Below are 18,041 nucleotides of genomic sequence, written 5' to 3'. Positions count from 1 at the left end.
ACAGTACGGCAGTGCTGTATAGTAGGGTTGAGCATTAATATTATCCAAAAACCAACCTTCACACTTTCCATGCCTAGCTGGGCGGCAGTATTGTTAAGCAGAATTAAACCTGTAAATGCTTCAGAGCAACCTCAAACCCTTCTAAGTGAAAGTTTAAAGAATTTTTATTTTCTACTAAATGACTAGCTGATTCAGTCAACCATAACTCGACAAGTATAACTTGACTATGGTTAAGGCTGAGGGTTAAATTTCTTTGCTGTTTGATGTCACTTTGGCCCAAGGCATGCATTTTCACCAACTTCAGTGGCTACAATGCATGCATCATGGACTTACCTGTCCCTTTGTCCTTCTTTGTGTCCTGTTTCTTTTTCCACTACTGCATAGGCAGTAATGCATCATGGTTTCGTTATCATGAGAATCATCCATACCTAGGTTCCATTGTGGCTGGATCAATTGTAAAGCACTCCTCACACTGTTCATCGTTTGTACCACTGTATAACGGGTGGAACATAACTGAAAACAAAATAGAATAGCCACTTTACTTTTCAGTAATTGATAATCATGGAACTTACTTTTTATGTGTCTAGTACCATTCTTTTGATGTGGTGGTACACACTGGTTCACCATACTGTTATTATGGTACAAAAAGTAAACGAACAAGTGTAAGGAAAAATAAGAAATTTTATGTATGGATCATAGGTAATGAAACAAGAGAGACCATCTACGCCTGCAGCTGTACTAATTCCCACTTCAGTCATGGCTATATTACTGGCTATAAAGAACTGAAGTAGGGATTAAATGTCCACTAGTATAGCTACAGGTGTAGGTGACCTCCCTTGTTTCATTGCTTTTATTTCTATCATCTCTATATAAAATTTCTAAAATTTCCTTACACTTGTCTTAATAAGCACTATGTGTTATACTAGTACAGTGCACAGAAATACATTTTAAAGTATTCAGAAATCGTAATTCTAGCAATTTAATTTTCAGATTTATTTCTTATTTTGTATATTTCCTTACAGAACTCAGACCCTAGACCTGGCCTGTATTCGTCATTGTGTTACTACCTGTGTATGTTTGTCATGCCGTACTTGACCAAGTATTCCAAGTGCCTGCAGAATTGGCTACTTGTTCACCAGTTTAATGTTGTACAGAAGTGGATGGTGTATTCATATGAACTGTCCTGCCAGCCAAAACTTCCTCACAACTTCTTGTCCAAAATAGCCAAATTTTTATCAACAGTATGTGTGGTGCTGCCACCCAATATCATCCATCTGCTGATGCCAAGATTTATTGTGTCCATTCCTGACCTGAGGTCAAACTGTGTGGTAGCCATTCAGTACATGACCGCCCATTACAGTCACTTCAATAGATATTACAGCTTGTCTGGTGGGTGGGGTGCATATGGATCAGCCAGTGAAGATGAGAAGAAACTGACTTTGATTATGTTGTATAGACTAGTTGAAGCATTATGTAAAGCAGTAACTAATAAGACCATTGATTCTGGTTTGTTAAAGTGTGCAATAGATTGTATGCAAGTCCTGGTTGATGCTGTTCCTCCCGAAGGTCTTTTCCCACCTGTTAATTTATTACAACAAGAGTATGAATCAAGGTGGGGTAACTATCACCCTTCTCCTTCAGATGTTCGTAATACCAAACTTGATGTCAACATGACAGCCCTTGCTGGGCTTGTTGCACGACATAATCATGACACATGGGTGTACACTGAGATGGAGGATGGATGGCTGTATGGTGATACATTTGATGACAGTGACAAAAAGAATCCCAAAATGGTTGATTTTGGTGATCTAATCAAGGACGATAAAGATCAGTATCTAGAGCCAGCGTTAAGGGTTGTTAAGGTGCTGTCTGAGTTCGGATGGAAAATAATGAAACAAAAGTCTCATTCAATAAAGCTAGAACGTAAAGCACCACTGGTTTGCTATTTACCTAAATCTAAAAGGTTTGTCCCATCCCCCCTCAACTTGACAAAGATTCACCTTGATAGTAAAGCATATGCTTTAGCTGAAAAGCTAGCATCTGAGGCACATGACAATGTCACTGCTAATGCAGCTAAGTTAAACTCCACAGATAGTTTCTCATCTTGTATACCATATGATTTGCTTAGAGAAAGTGATAAAGAAGTAAAAAGACAGTATTTTGTTAACTTTATGAAGATAATGAAAGCTCACAATTTTGAAGTATCCAAGGCACGCACTACCACCACTAGTTCATCTGAGTCAAAGTACAAGACCATGCAAACATTTGGTGTTGAATTAATAACATTCGTAATGGAATGTCTGGACATTATTGAAGGCAAAATGAACTTACTAGTATCAGTATATGCTCCTTTGATCCACTCTTACCTGTGCCACTATCACGACTACTTCTTACCTGATCAGTCTAATAGGAGCACTCACGACCACTCTGAGGATGTGCTGGTTATTGAATTGTTTTGTAAAATGTTTGCAGTATGTCAAAAGTATTTGGTGGAAATTGTTCCCAGAGAAAATCTTGACAAGGACTGTACAACTACTAGGAATAATGTTAAAGTTATTGTAGACTGTTTGGCTAAAGTTTGTGCTGTAATCAATCCGAAGGCTATGTCTTCTCGGAGCAAGGTTCAGGATGTTAAATGTTTTGAATGTCTCAGCAGTTTCTTGGAGAATGCTGGACAATCCTTGGATGAGTTGTTTCAGAATGTTAACCATTTATCTCCAGTGCAATTTGATTACGGTTTTAAAATCTTGATTCCGTGTCTGTCAATGCTCTTTCAACATTTTGGGTCACACAAGTTCGGCCACTACATCATGCAGAAGAATGATGTCACATTCGGACATTGTAAGACCATATTCTTCAACCTTGTCAAACTCTCCAAAGCATTTTCTCCAATACACATTGTAGGGTAAGTCTGCAAAACAGTTACATATTTATAGTGTAGCTTTATTTTGTTGTTTTACACCAATGTGTAGAAAGGAGTTGGTTAACATTGGGTACTGCTTGGGGCTATTCATTTACTGTTGCCCATTCAAGTTTCTACATGGCAAAGGAGTAGGTGAGATGAGCTTGGTTAGCCTGATCTCTGAGTTGGAGAAAGCTGTTGAACCCGGCACCACATGTGGTCGTAGTGACTATGTAGCTGAAGTGATTATTCCAGTGGCATTCAGGTACACTTCATGATCATATATTGTTATGTTAGCATTTGTATAAACACTTCTAGCTATCTTTGTAAGTGGTGGAAGGCTCCTTTTCCTAGCCGGTAAGCTAACAGCTACTATATATGGTTTGCATAACGTATATCATTATTGTTCAGTTACTCAGATAGTGGAGATGATGATGAGGGTGAGATAGGTGTCAAAGATATTAATCATGCTGTCACCCAAGTGATGCTGATCATTAAAAATTCTTTGAATGTTTCTTGTTTGACATGGATGTACAATGCATCAGGTAAGTGTGCAGACAGCGAACTTGTACTGTTATTAATGATTATTTTATTTCAGCTTGCATTTTGCCTCTAATTGAGGAGTGTACACAAACGCTACCATTTAATACACTTCTTTTGATTATATGGAAGATTTCTTCTGAGCTGCAGAATGAAGAGTTGGTCCTTGCCAGTGCTGAGAAGGATAAAGACTCCAGAGTGAAAACTGCCGAAGGCACTAAGGCACAGAAGCGCTCAGAGCTTGTAGAGAAATATCAGATGTTATGTCGTGATGTGTATACTGTTCTGCCATTATATTGGGCGTACTTGAAACATCACAGGTAAGGGAAATATGTGTTGGCTACTTTGGTTGGGTGTGTGTGTGCATGCGTGCGTGTGTGTGTGCATGCGTGCGTGTGTGTGAGTGTGTGTGTGTGTGTGTGTGTGTGTGTGTGTGTGTGTGTGTGTGTGTGTGTGTGTGTGTGTGTGTGTGTGTGTGTGTGTGTGAGAGTGTGTGTGTGTGTGTGTGTGTGTGTGTGTGTGTGTGTGTGTGTGTGTGTGTGTGTGTGTGTGTGTGTGTGTGTGTGTGTGTGTGTGGTGTAGTGTACACTGTAGCAATGTGAGTGAAGCTTGGAAATAGCAACAACAATCAAGCCTGAAATCTTGCAAATACCCCTATGCAACTTGCTCCAACTGTACATGGGACCTGGTGTTCACTGGGAAAGCAGCCACCTACCAGTTATGTCTACCCAGTTATGTTATTTATACCCAGCCTGGTATAAACTTTAGGAAGCAAATACCACCTGTCCATGTCTCACATAATGGATAAGGTTCAGGAGGGAGTTTTGATGCCCGCACCTTCACCAACTTGTTACAATGTCTTGTAGAGTACTACTAGGTGGATTTGCCTGCACTGACTCATAACACCTGAACAATGCACACTGAGATTGATCCTACTATTAATTTCATTTTAAGTTGTAAATCATCTTCAATTAATGTCTGAGCAATATTTATCCTCACCCACAAGACTGACGTCAACCAGATGAAATCATCATAAATTTTACTACATTCAATATAAAATTCTCCTAACGATACCGGAATGGAATGGTCTACAAATGATTAACAAAATAATTTTAACTAATTTAAATTAAGCATTTTACCCTTTCACAGGAGCAAATGAATGTGGCTCACGGTAGCTATGACCATGTGTATGTGGCAGCTGAAGGTTTTGCTTTTGTGCATAGTGTGTGAAAGTGTAAATGTGTGAGACACACAACTGACAGTGATATTGTGTGACTGTTGTAATCTGTTTCTTTATTGTGCAGTAAAAGTCACGGTGAGAACCGTACATCAGATGAGAGACATCATGTTGAGTGCTACAAGTATATTTTGAATATCTTCTCTAATTGGTACTCCTCACACGTAAGTATGTACGTATATGTACATACATGTGTCTGTGTTTGTATTTGTAATAGTTGTAACACGGGCATGAGGGCTTTGCCTGATATGTATGCCCGACTACCCGAGGGCCGCAGGCCTGAGGGCAGAGGGCATACATATCAGGCTAAGCCCGAATGCCCTGTGTTACAGCTATTATGTAACACTTATTAGGCTGATAGCCTGTACAGGGCGATCAATCACCCAAGCCAATACGAGTGCAACCACTGGATGTATTATATATGTATACCTAAAATTTTCGATTATGGGTCAACAGCTAGTACGTTCTGGTTACGTTTGGTTATGATAAACAGACATATCCTAGAGATATCATGGAGAATTTCCATTACGCGAGTTTAATGTTTTAATCAGTGCTATTGAATCGTTTATGGGAAAACTACGCAGTTCACTAAAGGCCTAGACAGGTAAGCTTGCTTGTAGAGTGGTTACTCCGTGTAGAGTGGTTACTCCGTGTAGAGTGGTTACTCCGTGTAGAGTGGTAGCTTCATGATGGGGGTATGTCCGTATTTGAAAACGTGCAGAAACAATCAAATGAATAAGCTATAGCACTAGTTTTCACCTCAGCCCAACGTTTTTCAACTCGTAGGATGGCGAGGATAACAAAACGCTCTCCGTCTGTGTGGTTTTCATGGCGAAATCCAAGTTGTGCATCCTAATCATGTGAGTATTATTAGATCCCCACAATCGATTTTGACATCTATGTCTATATAATCACCGCCCAGTTGTAGCCCAGCTACATTTCGTATGTAGACTGGCTAGCTGGGCTACATATGAAATGTAACCCGGGCAGTTCCTTTGATCTGATTTGTGAAAGTGTTACATGTATGTTTGTATTATGTGTCTGTATTGTGTGTCTGTATTGTGTGTTTGGCAGAATTATAAATGTGAGTTTAAACATATACGTACATAGTATGTGTTATTGTATGTAAAATCTTTATTTCTTTTATTTCATGACAATTTCAGATATTCCGTCGCGAGCTGCAGACAGAAACAGTGCAACTGCTGAAAAAGTTACCATATTTGGTTGTACCTATGGGTTTTCCCTCTGGCAGGATCTTGATGAATCAGATTACTTCTACATGTCCTGTTGATCAACCAATGATCAAGCCCAATCAACAAAATATCATCATCAAGTGTTTACACATAGTACTACCACTGATAGGAGAGTCTTGTCTTGATACAGTTGAGCAGTTACTAATAGTGAAATGCTTAACAGAATATAAGGTAGTCCATGGTATAACTAGCTATTTACCAGATGTGAAAACATTGCTATAGTCTTGACAAACCACTTTAATCCAGAACAGTGGTGCCTTCTCAACTGTTTTATAGGTGTTTTGTGAGAAAGTGCACTCCTCCACGATCCCTAATATATAGTACCACTATACTGCGTGATACTGTACGTTTAATTGCACTTGTATGTGTTACCAGAATGGTACTCCTGAGGATAAACTCAAAGACGACATAACTAAAACTTTAGCTGGAAAGGTAGGAAAATTATTTTTACATATTAAAACTTGTATACATGTTCATCTGTCCTCTGATAGCCTTCAAGTACTGGAGTGTTGGATCAGCTAGCAAATGGTCCTCACGACTTATTCTCTGAGACTAAGGGAAGAGTCAATTTGTGTTTACGATTATTTGATACAAGCATCAAGTTACATAAGGTACATAATGCTGCAGTTGTTGCTACAGTGTTGTAAAGTTGTGTAACAGATTGAATCTCCAACTGCAAGAAGAAGCGGAAAATGGAGACATTTTGATTTGTTCAGACATCGCAGGAAGAAGGCCGTAATCAAATGTTTTCTTGCCATCCCATTTTATTCTGTAGGAATGTATGTTACACAATACTTACATTTGGCTCATTGATCATCAATGATATTTATATAGGAGCAAGTCTGTTAACTTGTTTCTACAGTGTTACCAACAACAATGGCTAAAGAAAAATGACTCTGCTAACTTGTCCATAGTCCAAGATCTCACCTTGCAGGTAATTAAGTGCTTTTTAGGTAGCTCAATTCTATTTTTAATTTATTATATGCAGAATCTACCAGTGGTGGAGATGAAACAACGTGACATAAACCCCCTTATGCAATTGTTAAATGCTTTTTGTGTCAGCAGCTCTATTGGAGTAGTGTAAGATACAGTTGTATTACACAACCTGTATTGAGCATGTACTACTGTAGGTTCCCAGCATCACTGTACATCTCTTATTGTGGAGTGTTAAGTGAGGTTAGTAGCTGTTGTACGTATGTCTTTCATATTATACCGTATAGAGACTCAGATAATGAAATATTCAAAGAGTTTTGTTTAAATACTCTCTAACAGAACATATATTTACTCTGATAAAACATGTTTACATTCAAAATACAATCAGTTTCATTTTTAAAAGGAATGGATAAACAACAGCTTGTTCTATCATTATTGTCATATGTATGATAGATTGTTTTAGAGTATGATATTTGAAATAATCATTCTTTTATTAATTTGAGGACAATAGAAATTCTTGGCTGTGAATAGTTAATGGGGGCCAGGACTTAGACATTACAAATAGAACATTTAGTCACAAAGTCATTCAAAATTAAATCAAAAGACTCAATAATATGTTTTGAACATTTCTGTAGGTGTATGGTGGCAGTTGTGATACACATAAGTGGTCCATGAATGTACTGAACTTGTTGTGTATTTTTGTCATAGAGCTGTGCTGGCATAGTTGATGATGAAGAAAAATATGATGAGGATGATCCAACTAAGAACTATGAGGTATCACATTTAAAGCCTTACATTTTGATTATGGTTTTCTGGTAGTTGTTTGCTAGAGATCGGTCAAGGATACGAGAGAAGCAAAACCAGTTGTGTAGCTGTGGTGCAGCTAGTATGATCATCGATGTTCTCTCTTGTAACAGTAAGTAGATCACCTTCATGTGCTGTGCTGACAATGACTACCCTACTCTGTAACAGCCAAGCAAACTCCTGCAGTGGAGGCAACACTAAAGCTTGGAGTATCCCTTCTTAAAGGTGGAAATGATGAAGTTCAAATGGTGTGCAATAACTTACCAATAGTACATGCAATCATGTTCTTTTTAATTAGCACATGTTCCAAAAACTCAAACACATGGATGCAGTCTTCTATACTAGCATCTCCTCACTGATATCATCCTGCAGGTAAGTCCTTACTGTGTAATGATCGAATTGGATTGTATTGTACACAGTGTACTGGACTGGACCACTTATGAGAGGTTCAACAGAGCAGCACCAGTTGGGGGCAATGGAGATCATGCTTCCAGTACGTATGTACAGTATCTCTCCTTCAAGTTTTGTAATGTGTAGTATTTTGAGCCCTGCTTATTGTATTATAGCTGACTTCACGTAGTCAGAATTTTAGTATTGCATAATAAAACATGTTGTTAGTAACTGCATGCATAACTTGTTGAAAATATATTTGAGATTACAATATAGTATGGTTGTCATGTTTGCCTTTACCTTTTATATGGTTTGCTCTGAATGTAAAGAATTCTTTATCTTCTTACAGATTGTCATGTGTTAAATGATGGTACATTCATTCACAACTTGTTCCGTTTTCTTCAGTTATTATGTGAGGGCCACAATGAAGGTAAACTATTATTTAGACCACACAATCTTACAATCACTATCATTGATGTGTTGTGTAGACTTTCAGAACAACCTGCGTACTCAAGCTGGAAACACCACCACTGTTAATATTGTAGTGCACACTGTGGACTATCTGTTGAGACTACAAGTAAAAATATACAGAAATCTCATAGTATAGTGTTACACATGCAGTGTATAATTAAAAGTCTTGGCTAGCTTTTGGTATACGTAGTTATGTATTTAATTGTGTCAAATATGGCTTGTATTCATGCAGTTATCCAAGTTCCTGAGGATCACCTGATGTAGCATGAATAGTCCCATAGTTTTGTACGAAGTCCATTTGTGAATGCATAGAAGGTTATAGTGCTTACGCCAATATAACATTCAAGTAATCTAATAGAGCAGTAACCTTAGTATTTATTAGCTGATTGGTAAATCATAATACGTATTTGCGTACAGTGGATAAGAATGTGTATGTTGTGATTCTGTTGCCCTATAGGAATCCATCAGTGACTTTTACTGGCACTACTCCAGTTATGAAGCCATTGATGCTCAGGGTAGAGAAATATTCTTTAAAGCATTCCGCATAGCCAAGCAGGTCTTCCGCACTTTGACAGAGTTCATTCAGGTGTTAAGATAACATACAAACACACTATATTAATCCCATCCATCCCATCTCAGGGTCCATGTATTGCTAATCAGGTGACGTTAGCTAACAGCAGACTATGGGATGCCACTTCAGGGTTCTTAATGGTGCTAGCTAAACTTCAGAAACAATTGCTGGCACAGTCAGTTCAGTTGGAACTATTTCGAGAGCTAGTCAAGGTAGAGAAGGACATGTTCATCTTGTTATTGAGCATGCTGGAAGGTAACCTGTACATTGCTGAGAGTTGTGTTTTTAAGATAATGTGTAGGCAACACCAGTGTATGTATAGCTCACAAGATGATATCCACATTAATACAGTCATCAGAACATGTTGAGGTATGAATGACAAAGGAATTTATCAATACAAATGCCTGAAATACTTACGTGCATGCACTGTATGTTAATATTTGTACACTTATTCATAATTCTAATTGTACACAAGTGCATGCCTAATAAGGACACTCTAAGATGGTACATAAAGTGTCCCCCTGAGACACTGTACTATTGCTGGTTCTCAACTGTATGTGTGTGGTGTGTGTGTGTTTGCAGAGTATGATGAAATTATATGACATGTTCATGAAGTTGAATGACATTGTAACATCTGAAGCATTCCAGGTAGATTGTGTAGTGTTGTAGTATGTGTTGGAGGTAATGTTTCGTAGGAATATGACTTGAACAAAGATGGTCTAATTTCTCCATCAGAGTTCCGCAAGGTACCTTTGATTGATTACTGGATTATGCATGCATACATCAATTTGGGAAAATTGTCAGTGTTATATATTGTGTTTGTTGTAGGCAATGGAAGCTCATCACATCTACTCATTGTGAGTACTGTCTAGTGTTATCAGTCATCAGTGGTAACAATGTCATTTTAGGGAGGAGATCGATTACCTGATGCACTGTGCAGACACTAACCAAGATGGGATGTTGGATTATATGGAATTCACAGAACGTTTCCATATTCCAGCTAAGAACATTGGTGAGGAGGATGGCTTTGTTACATAGTTGCAATCATAATATTACTTTGCTTGGTAAATTTTAGGGTTCAGTTTGTGTGTGCTGATAACCAGTTTGTCACAACGTGTCCCTTATGATAGAGGGTGAGTTTCATGTTATGGCCTACCATAACGTGTTGGCAATATACATGCTATCAAGTCTAGCTCACAAATCTTTTTATCCCTCAGAAATTTCCTTCCTTGCTTGTTGTGCATTGATGGTGTGATATATGATCAAGACACACGGTAGTGTGTCGTGCGGCCTAAGAAGCCGGCGCGCCACACCCGTGAGTATATTGACAGGAAGAAAGAAAACGTCATTTTCACACCTTTGTATCTCGGTGATCACTTATCTGATTGGAACCAAATTTGCTACACAGTTGCCCGCCAGCCAAGGGAATCTACATTCCAAATTTGAAGGAAATCGCTCCAGCCATTTCCGAGATACGAGCTGCCAAAGTTTCGTTTTTTTCTTCGTTTTTTTTTCTTCTTCGTCTTTTCGCACACTTGCAAAAATTGCTATAACAAGCAAACGCGTACTCCGATCGCCTTGAAATTTGGCACACAGAAAGGGAGTCCAAAGGCGAATCCTAGCATCAAATTTGGTACAAATCCGATGAATGGTTCAGGAGTTATGACAGATTATTCGCGTAAAACAAGATCGATTTGTTGTCACGCCTACAGGGTAAACCGCTTCATGGAATGAGTTGAAAATTGCTATGTAGATGGAGTAACCATCGTAGGAGTGCCTTTTGGTGGTTTGAAAGGAATCGAGATAAAGACCACGAAGATATGACACAAAACCCAACCTGTGTCACAATTACGCGATCGATTTTTATGAATAAAAAAGTATTAGTTTTCACGCCTACTAGGCAAACCGCTTAGAGCAATGAGCTGAAAATCGGTGTATAGCTGGAATAATCTTCATAGAAAGTCCTTGCAGTAGTACAGAAGAATCGGATTACAAACCACTGAGTTATGATTCGAAAGCCAACTCCGTGTAGCAAATGCGAGATCGAGATACTCTAATAGAACAGTCACCCTAATAGAGCATTCGGCTAATTTATTTACTCCATTATAGAATTTTATTACATCACAAGTTATTCTGTAGGGAGTTCAGCTGCAAACAGTTAATCTTATAGACAGTTCAGCAAGAAGACAGTCACCATGTGGAGAGTTAAGCAAATATACCACTATAGAGATTCAGAACATTACAAGTCACACTGAAGAAAGTTCAGCTATAAACAAGTCATGCACTGTGTAGAGAATTCAGCTACAATTAAGTCACTCTCTAGAGAATTCAGTTACACAGAATTCAGCAACACACAAGTCACTGTGGAGAGAGTTCAGCTACAAACAAATTACCCTTTAGAGTGATCAGCTACAAACAAAACACTTTGCAGGGTGTTCAACTGCAACAAATCAACTACCTTTAGAGCGATCAGCAATGAATACAAATCTTTAGAGCGATCAGCAATCAACACAAATCTACCTGTAGAGAGATCAGCTAGAAACAAATCACCCTGAAGAGAGTTCAGCTACAAAAAATCACCCTGTAGAGACATCAGCTAGAAACTAGACACAATGTAAGGAGTTCAGCTACAAGCAATCACCCTGTAGAGAGTTCAGCTAAAACAAATCAACCTGCAGAGAGATCAGCTACAAACAAATCACCTTATAGAGAGTTCAGCTACAAACAGATTACCTGTAGAGAGATCGGCTACAAACAAATCAACCTGCAGAGAGATCAGCTATATACACACAAATCAACTTGTAGAGAGATCAGCTACAAACAAATCACCCTGTAGAGAGATCAGCTAGAAACTAGACACAAAGTAAGGAGTTCAGCTACAAGCAAATTACCCTGTAGAGAGTTCATCTACAAACAAATCAACCTGTAGAGCAATCAGCTAGAAACAAATCAACTTGTAGAGAGGTCAGCTACAAAAAATCACCCTGTAGAGAGATCAGCTACAAACAAATTGCCCTGTAGAGAGATCAACTACAAACAAATCAACCTGTAGAGAGATCGGCTACAAACAAATCAGCCTGTAGAGAGTTCAGCTAAAACAATTCAACCTGCAGAGAGATCAACTACAAACAAATCACCTTATAGAGAGTTCAGCTACAAACAAATTACCCTATAGAGAGATCGGCTACAAACAAATCAACCTGCAGAGAGATCAGCTACACACAAATCAACTTGTAGAGAGATCAATTACAAACAAATCACCCTGTAGAGAGATCAGCTAGAAACTACACACAATGTAAGGAGTTCAGCTACAAATAAATCACCTTATAGAGAGTTCAGCTACAAACAAATCACTCTGTAGAGAGATCAGCTAGAAACTGGACACAATGTAAGGAGTTCAGCTACAAGCAAATCACCCTTTAGTGAGTTCAGCTACAAACAAATCAACCTGCAGTGAGATCACCTACAAAAAAGCACCTTGTACAGAGTTCAGCTACAAACAAATTACCCTGTAAAGAGATCGGCTACAAACAAATCAACCAGTAGAAAGATCAGCTAAAACAAATCAACCTGCAGAGAGATCAGCTACAAATAAATCACTTTATAGACAGTTCAGCTACAAACAAATTACCTTGTAGAGAGATCGGCTGCAAATTAATCAACCTGCAGAGAGATCAGCTACACACAAATCAACTTGTAGAGAGATCAGCTACAAACAAATCACCCTGTAGAGAAATCAGCTAGAAACTAGATACAATGCAAGGAGTTCAGCTACAAGCAAAATCACCCTTTAGTGAGTTCAGCTACAAACAAATCAACCTGCAGTGAGATCACCCACAAAAACGCACTTGTACAGAGTTCAGTTACAAACAAATCACCCTGTAGAGAGATCAGGTAGAAGAATTCACCTTGTAGAGAGTTCAGTTACAAAGAAACCATCATGTAGAGAGTTCAGCTGCAAACAAATCACTCTGTAGAGAGTTCAGCTACAAAGAAACCGCTATGTAGAGAGTTCAGCCTCATACAAACCACCTTGTAGAGAATTCAACTACAACAAATCACCCTGTAGAGAAGAAGTTACCTTGTAGAGAGTTCAGCTACAAAGAAACCACCATGTAGAGAGTTTAGCTGCAAACAATTCACCTGTAGAGAGTCCAGCTAGAAACAAATCACCCCGTAGAGAGATCAACTGGACGAAGTCACCTTGTAGAGAGTTCAGCTACAAAGAAACCATCATGTAGAGAGTTCAGCTGCAAACAAATCACCCTGCAGAGAGTTCAGCTACAAAAAAATCACCCTGTAGAGAGTTTAGCTAGACGAAGTCACCTTATAGAGAGTTCAGCTACAAAGAAACCATCATGTAGAGAGTTCGGCTATAAAGACACCACCATGTAGAGAGTTTAGCTGCAAACAAATCACCTGTTACAGAGAGTTCAACTACAAAGAAACCATCCTGTATATAGTTCAGCTACATTTCAAGTCACCCATAGAGAGATCAGCTGCAAAAAAAATCCTGTGGGGAATAATGAGCATGTAATAAATATATGTATATAATTTGTATAATTACTAATAAAATCAAAAATAATTGAAGTACTAAAATTCTTCTTTAAGTTCTTTTCTTCTTCCTGTGGTAAAGAAAAAAAACACATGGGTTAAAAAAGCCCCAAAGCCAGCCATAGGCCGGCTTTGCAGTATACAAATACAAAAAGAAGTGATATCTAATCAAAAACAGCCAAGCTGTAAAAAAAGGTGCGGCCCCCATAAAGGCCATGGTGAAAAAAGATGTGAAATCCAAGGTGGCGGCCAAGAAATGGCTGTGATGGTAGGTTAATGGTTACATTTTAAGAACGGCAATTCAGGTGAATTTTGTGCCTCTTGGTCTTGGCACCAAATTCATCTGAATTGTTGTTATTAAAATGTAACCATTAACCTACCATCACAGCCATTTCTTGGCTGCCACCTTGGATTTCACATCTTTTTTCACCATGGCCTTTTTGGGGGCCGCACCTTTTTTTACAGCTTGGCTGTTTTTGATTAGATTTATAATGTACAGGTTGGAACAGTTTAAGAGGGCTGGGAAGGGAATACTGGATTACTTTGAGGATAACATTGGGAAAATAGAGATAAAAGGAAAGAGCGGAAGAATGGAGAAGGTTTACTTTGAAATTGAGAACTCACGACGCAAGCAGTGGAAGGACAAGCAGATCAAGGAATCACGAAAGTTCTTCTTACAAACCTCGGAAGTTGCTAGCTCTCGTGAAAAGCTGGAGAGTTTTATCAACTTCTGTGAGGACACAATATTTGAGGTAAGTAACTTTTTTGCAAGACCTATTAAGGTTAACATCATGATCATTATTGTATTACAGATGGAGCACATTGCTAAGATCACTGACAGTGAGACATCAATGAGAATGGCTCAAGCTGAAGTACACCTCAGCAAGCACTATCCATCCTCTTCATCTAGTATGAGGTATGAGTGTAACTATTTAGAGGCTATTAATACTATGTATACATTATTCTGTATTCTTCTAGACTCCCAGTACTTGGTGGGTGGTTTAACAGGATTAACATAAGAAGAAGGACAACAAAGATTGCTACAGTGATGTGGAATAGAGTGCTACCTATTGTAATTATTTGTTTAAATTTCTGTATTAGAAAATGCTTAGTTTGTGGTAGCTTTTTATGGTATGTATAAAGTAGTGTGAATTGAGCTGTGAGTTATGTATAATCACTACAGGTGTAAGTGTAAGACTTTATGGAAAATGGCTAAAGCTTACAAGAAACAACGTCAAGAGCTCCAAAGATCTGACTCTAGTGTACCTACTACTCCAATTAAAACAGGAAGTGTCATTAAGAGGAAAGGAAAGCCAAAATTATCTTTATCAGTTCCACCAAAGCAGGAACTCCTGGATGGTCTCAGTTCTGGTCAATTATCACTTCCTTCTGAACTAAACCGTCACCTTGCGAGAACTGAATGGTTAAATGATGATTCTATAAATGTGTCATTTGAGTATCACAAAGCTCATCCAAGACCACAGTGTGCTGTTGCAGGACCATCAACTGATTGTAGTGTTGTTAACTCTACTACCTCTCTGGATAATACTAATGGCAAGCAACACTTTCCTAGGATTGTTTATCACAAATCATTTCAAGCACGCATAGCGCGAAACTATTACACTCTACAGAGCTTCACTTTGTTAGTTGCTTTAGTCATAAACATATTTCTCCTCAGCTCTGAGGTATGTTAGCTAGTCTATCAGGTGGTTGGTTGTTAGTGTGTGATGTTGTTACAGCATAATCAACCATCACCACATGTTAATCAGAGTGTTATTGTACATGGTGATGATGAGCGGATCTCAATATTCATTTCGTTGTTGGCAGTGACACATTTCTTACTCTCCATCTTGCTCTTTGTAGCATATGGTTATCTGAAGGTGGGTTCTCTATGGTGTGCACGACACTGTTACTAATATGTACACACACAGGTTCCTCTGATTATTTGTAAGAGTGAAAAGCGTGCAGCGCATGCCCTCCAGTTCAGGAAGTTGTGGACGCATGTAAAGCCTCGTGGTATTGTTGAAAACTGGGACAAGTTAGTGATCAAGTCAAGGTATGAGTATAATACTGTGAATAGTTGGTCATTGGAACTAAATCTGTAGGCATTATCCTCGAAAGTATTTTGATAAACGTATTCGACTACGAGTGTATGAGAAACTATCACCTGATGAGAGGATTAAATGTGGCCGTATGTTTGACACTGTGGTGGAAGGGAAGACAAAGAAAAAGTTGTCAAAAAGGAGTCAAATATTTGATCTACTATGTGACATAATTGACCCTTACTATGCAGTATGGGTGGTGGGAGTTGTCCTGAGTTCACCAGTAAGAGTTGTGTACTTGTTTGTGAATTTGTGATTATGTGGTGAAGTGTTCTACATACATTCATTACGCATTGAGTGTATTGCTGAATTTACCTGCATTGCAAACTTGTTGTTTTGTTTACTGTAGGATGTGTTCTACCATGTTGGATTCTGCATGCTAAGTCTGTTAGGAGTATATTCCAATTATTTCTACTTTTCAGCTCATCTCATATATCTAGTCACAAGTTTTAAATTATTAAGAACAGTACTGAAGTCTGTCCTAAATAACTGGAAGCAGGTACACTATGTGTTACTGTATATTACCTCATAGTGCAGTGTGCTTCTGCATATGTGTGGTATTACACTTGTTACATCCATTGTCTGTCTAGTTACTAATGACATTTCTGATGACCTGCATCGTGATCTATCTCTACACTGTCATTGCCTTCAACTTCTTCAGGAAATATTATGTTCACACAATAGATGATAATACTCAAATAATGAAGTGTCAATCAATGCTGCAAGTAAGTACATCTTGTGATCAACACAGCTACATAGTGGCATTAGCAGTACTCTGCATATCACTTTTGAATGTAACCGCAGCTTTAATGCGTAACTGTATGATTTCTGTATAGTACATATTAGCACCTCTAATACGTATGTACGTACTTATGTACATGCTGGCTTGTATTTCCTATGCAAAGTTAGTTTTAAATATTGCATCTCTTCCATCCAGTGTTTCTTGTACCACATTGACAAAGGATTACGTTCTGGTGGTGGAATAGCTGATGTGTTAGTATCGGCAGTTGGAGATGATTATGAAAATCTGCGACTATTATTTGATGTGACATTCTTCTTTGTAGTAATTGTCATTTTATTAGCCATCATACAAGGTGTAGTGGAGTGAGGTTGTGTTGTTGTGACTGTCCTGTTCAACAGGTTTGATAATTGACTCATTTGGTGAACTGAGAGAGAAGGAGAAGAGTACTAAAGAGGACATGAAGGTATAACAGCACATCGTATACTAGTTGGTTGTAAATGTGTCTTGTTTTTATCCTCAGCGAAAGTGTTACGTTTGTGGAATATCTAAGGAAAGGTTTGACCAATTTCCTGATGGATTCGAAAACCACACAAAGAATGAACATGGAATGGCAGACTACATGTAAGAATATTGTGGCAGTGTAAACCTATAAACTGACGAATGTATGAAGCTATGAATACTGTGTCGGTGTTAGCTAAGTAGTTGCTTGAAGTAAGATGTAGACAGTAACTTTTGGGTGAAGTGGCTAAGATTTGATTAATTGCAGTATACTGTAGATGGGTGTTCTGCATGGGAATGTTTCACGAATGATACCTTACTTTGCGTACCAGTGAAAATCTTTACAATGTTGATGACCCGACCCACATACAATGCTGCTGTGCATATGCACATACCAAATTCAAATACGCAGTTATATAGTTATAATATATAATTGTGTGATTTGTTGAGAGCTTATCAAACCCTATGGTACCCCTAAATTGCCCCCAATATAATACATAATGGCTAAACAGTGGCAACACATATGTATGTGCCTAGTGATAGTAAACAACCATAGTAAATGATGTCATCATGGTGTATATACACTTGTAGGTATTTCCTCATGTATCTGATCAGCAAACCTGAAACTGAATTCTCAGGACAAGTTAGTAGCTGTGCTGCACGTAACTTTTTATGGACACATATTATATTGTCCTATTTTGTTACAGGAGTCCTATGTATGGGATCACTACATTAGAAGGGATTGGAGCTTCTTTCCTGTTGGTGATTGTGTTCAGGAACAAGAAAGGAGAGAGAGAGAACGTTCTAAACAAAGCCAAAGTCTATAGATGTATTTTTAATACAATCAATTGCAAGCGCTGAATTTCATAGTCGAATATAATAAATTAATTTCTTGCTATACTCCATTTTTACAGTGGGAACACCTTTAAGACATTTATCACAGCAGTTGAATTACTGCTTGGTAGTGACTTTTAATAATTCATCTACTAATAATTCATCTACCACACTGAACACATGAAGGTTTACATCACGTTTCCTGTTTCC

At 38.3% G+C, this 18,041-nt stretch overlaps 1 protein-coding gene across 2 annotated transcripts in view; it reads left to right on the top strand.

Annotated features, from left to right (window-relative positions):
* LOC136265599 (ryanodine receptor 2-like) overlaps nt 1-17,897 on the top strand; it is a 49,853-nt gene extending 31,956 nt beyond the window's left edge. For both annotated transcript variants that reach the window (XM_066060474.1, XM_066060473.1), the window contains exons 57-98: nt 1,023-2,905; nt 2,973-3,167; nt 3,221-3,259; nt 3,314-3,447; nt 3,501-3,762; nt 4,747-4,843; nt 5,843-6,103; nt 6,308-6,364; nt 6,424-6,543; nt 6,593-6,711; nt 6,767-6,866; nt 6,921-7,012; nt 7,063-7,108; nt 7,574-7,639; nt 7,685-7,781; nt 7,838-7,917; nt 7,968-8,041; nt 8,089-8,162; nt 8,409-8,489; nt 8,548-8,636; nt 8,988-9,116; nt 9,170-9,356; nt 9,403-9,470; nt 9,684-9,749; nt 9,797-9,847; nt 9,930-9,958; nt 10,010-10,113; nt 10,177-10,234; nt 14,155-14,407; nt 14,468-14,571; nt 14,634-14,786; nt 14,839-15,340; nt 15,395-15,535; nt 15,587-15,711; nt 15,761-15,980; nt 16,107-16,256; nt 16,348-16,482; nt 16,695-16,851; nt 16,898-16,962; nt 17,020-17,120; nt 17,589-17,640; nt 17,705-17,897. In XM_066060474.1, the coding sequence (XP_065916546.1) occupies nt 1,023-2,905; nt 2,973-3,167; nt 3,221-3,259; nt 3,314-3,447; nt 3,501-3,762; nt 4,747-4,843; nt 5,843-6,103; nt 6,308-6,364; nt 6,424-6,543; nt 6,593-6,711; nt 6,767-6,866; nt 6,921-7,012; nt 7,063-7,108; nt 7,574-7,639; nt 7,685-7,781; nt 7,838-7,917; nt 7,968-8,041; nt 8,089-8,162; nt 8,409-8,489; nt 8,548-8,636; nt 8,988-9,116; nt 9,170-9,356; nt 9,403-9,470; nt 9,684-9,749; nt 9,797-9,847; nt 9,930-9,958; nt 10,010-10,113; nt 10,177-10,234; nt 14,155-14,407; nt 14,468-14,571; nt 14,634-14,786; nt 14,839-15,340; nt 15,395-15,535; nt 15,587-15,711; nt 15,761-15,980; nt 16,107-16,256; nt 16,348-16,482; nt 16,695-16,851; nt 16,898-16,962; nt 17,020-17,120; nt 17,589-17,640; nt 17,705-17,824 (6,936 nt within the window). In that variant the 3' untranslated portion in view covers nt 17,825-17,897. The remainder of the gene's footprint in view (nt 1-1,022; nt 2,906-2,972; nt 3,168-3,220; nt 3,260-3,313; nt 3,448-3,500; nt 3,763-4,746; nt 4,844-5,842; nt 6,104-6,307; nt 6,365-6,423; nt 6,544-6,592; nt 6,712-6,766; nt 6,867-6,920; nt 7,013-7,062; nt 7,109-7,573; nt 7,640-7,684; nt 7,782-7,837; nt 7,918-7,967; nt 8,042-8,088; nt 8,163-8,408; nt 8,490-8,547; nt 8,637-8,987; nt 9,117-9,169; nt 9,357-9,402; nt 9,471-9,683; nt 9,750-9,796; nt 9,848-9,929; nt 9,959-10,009; nt 10,114-10,176; nt 10,235-14,154; nt 14,408-14,467; nt 14,572-14,633; nt 14,787-14,838; nt 15,341-15,394; nt 15,536-15,586; nt 15,712-15,760; nt 15,981-16,106; nt 16,257-16,347; nt 16,483-16,694; nt 16,852-16,897; nt 16,963-17,019; nt 17,121-17,588; nt 17,641-17,704) is intronic.
* The last annotated feature ends 144 nt before the right edge of the window (nt 17,898-18,041 follow it).

Source organism: Dysidea avara, chromosome 9, assembly GCF_963678975.1.
Source record: "Dysidea avara chromosome 9, odDysAvar1.4, whole genome shotgun sequence".
In the NCBI taxonomy this organism is placed as follows: domain Eukaryota; kingdom Metazoa; phylum Porifera; class Demospongiae; order Dictyoceratida; family Dysideidae; genus Dysidea; species Dysidea avara.
This window is presented reverse-complemented; position numbering and strand designations above follow the sequence as displayed.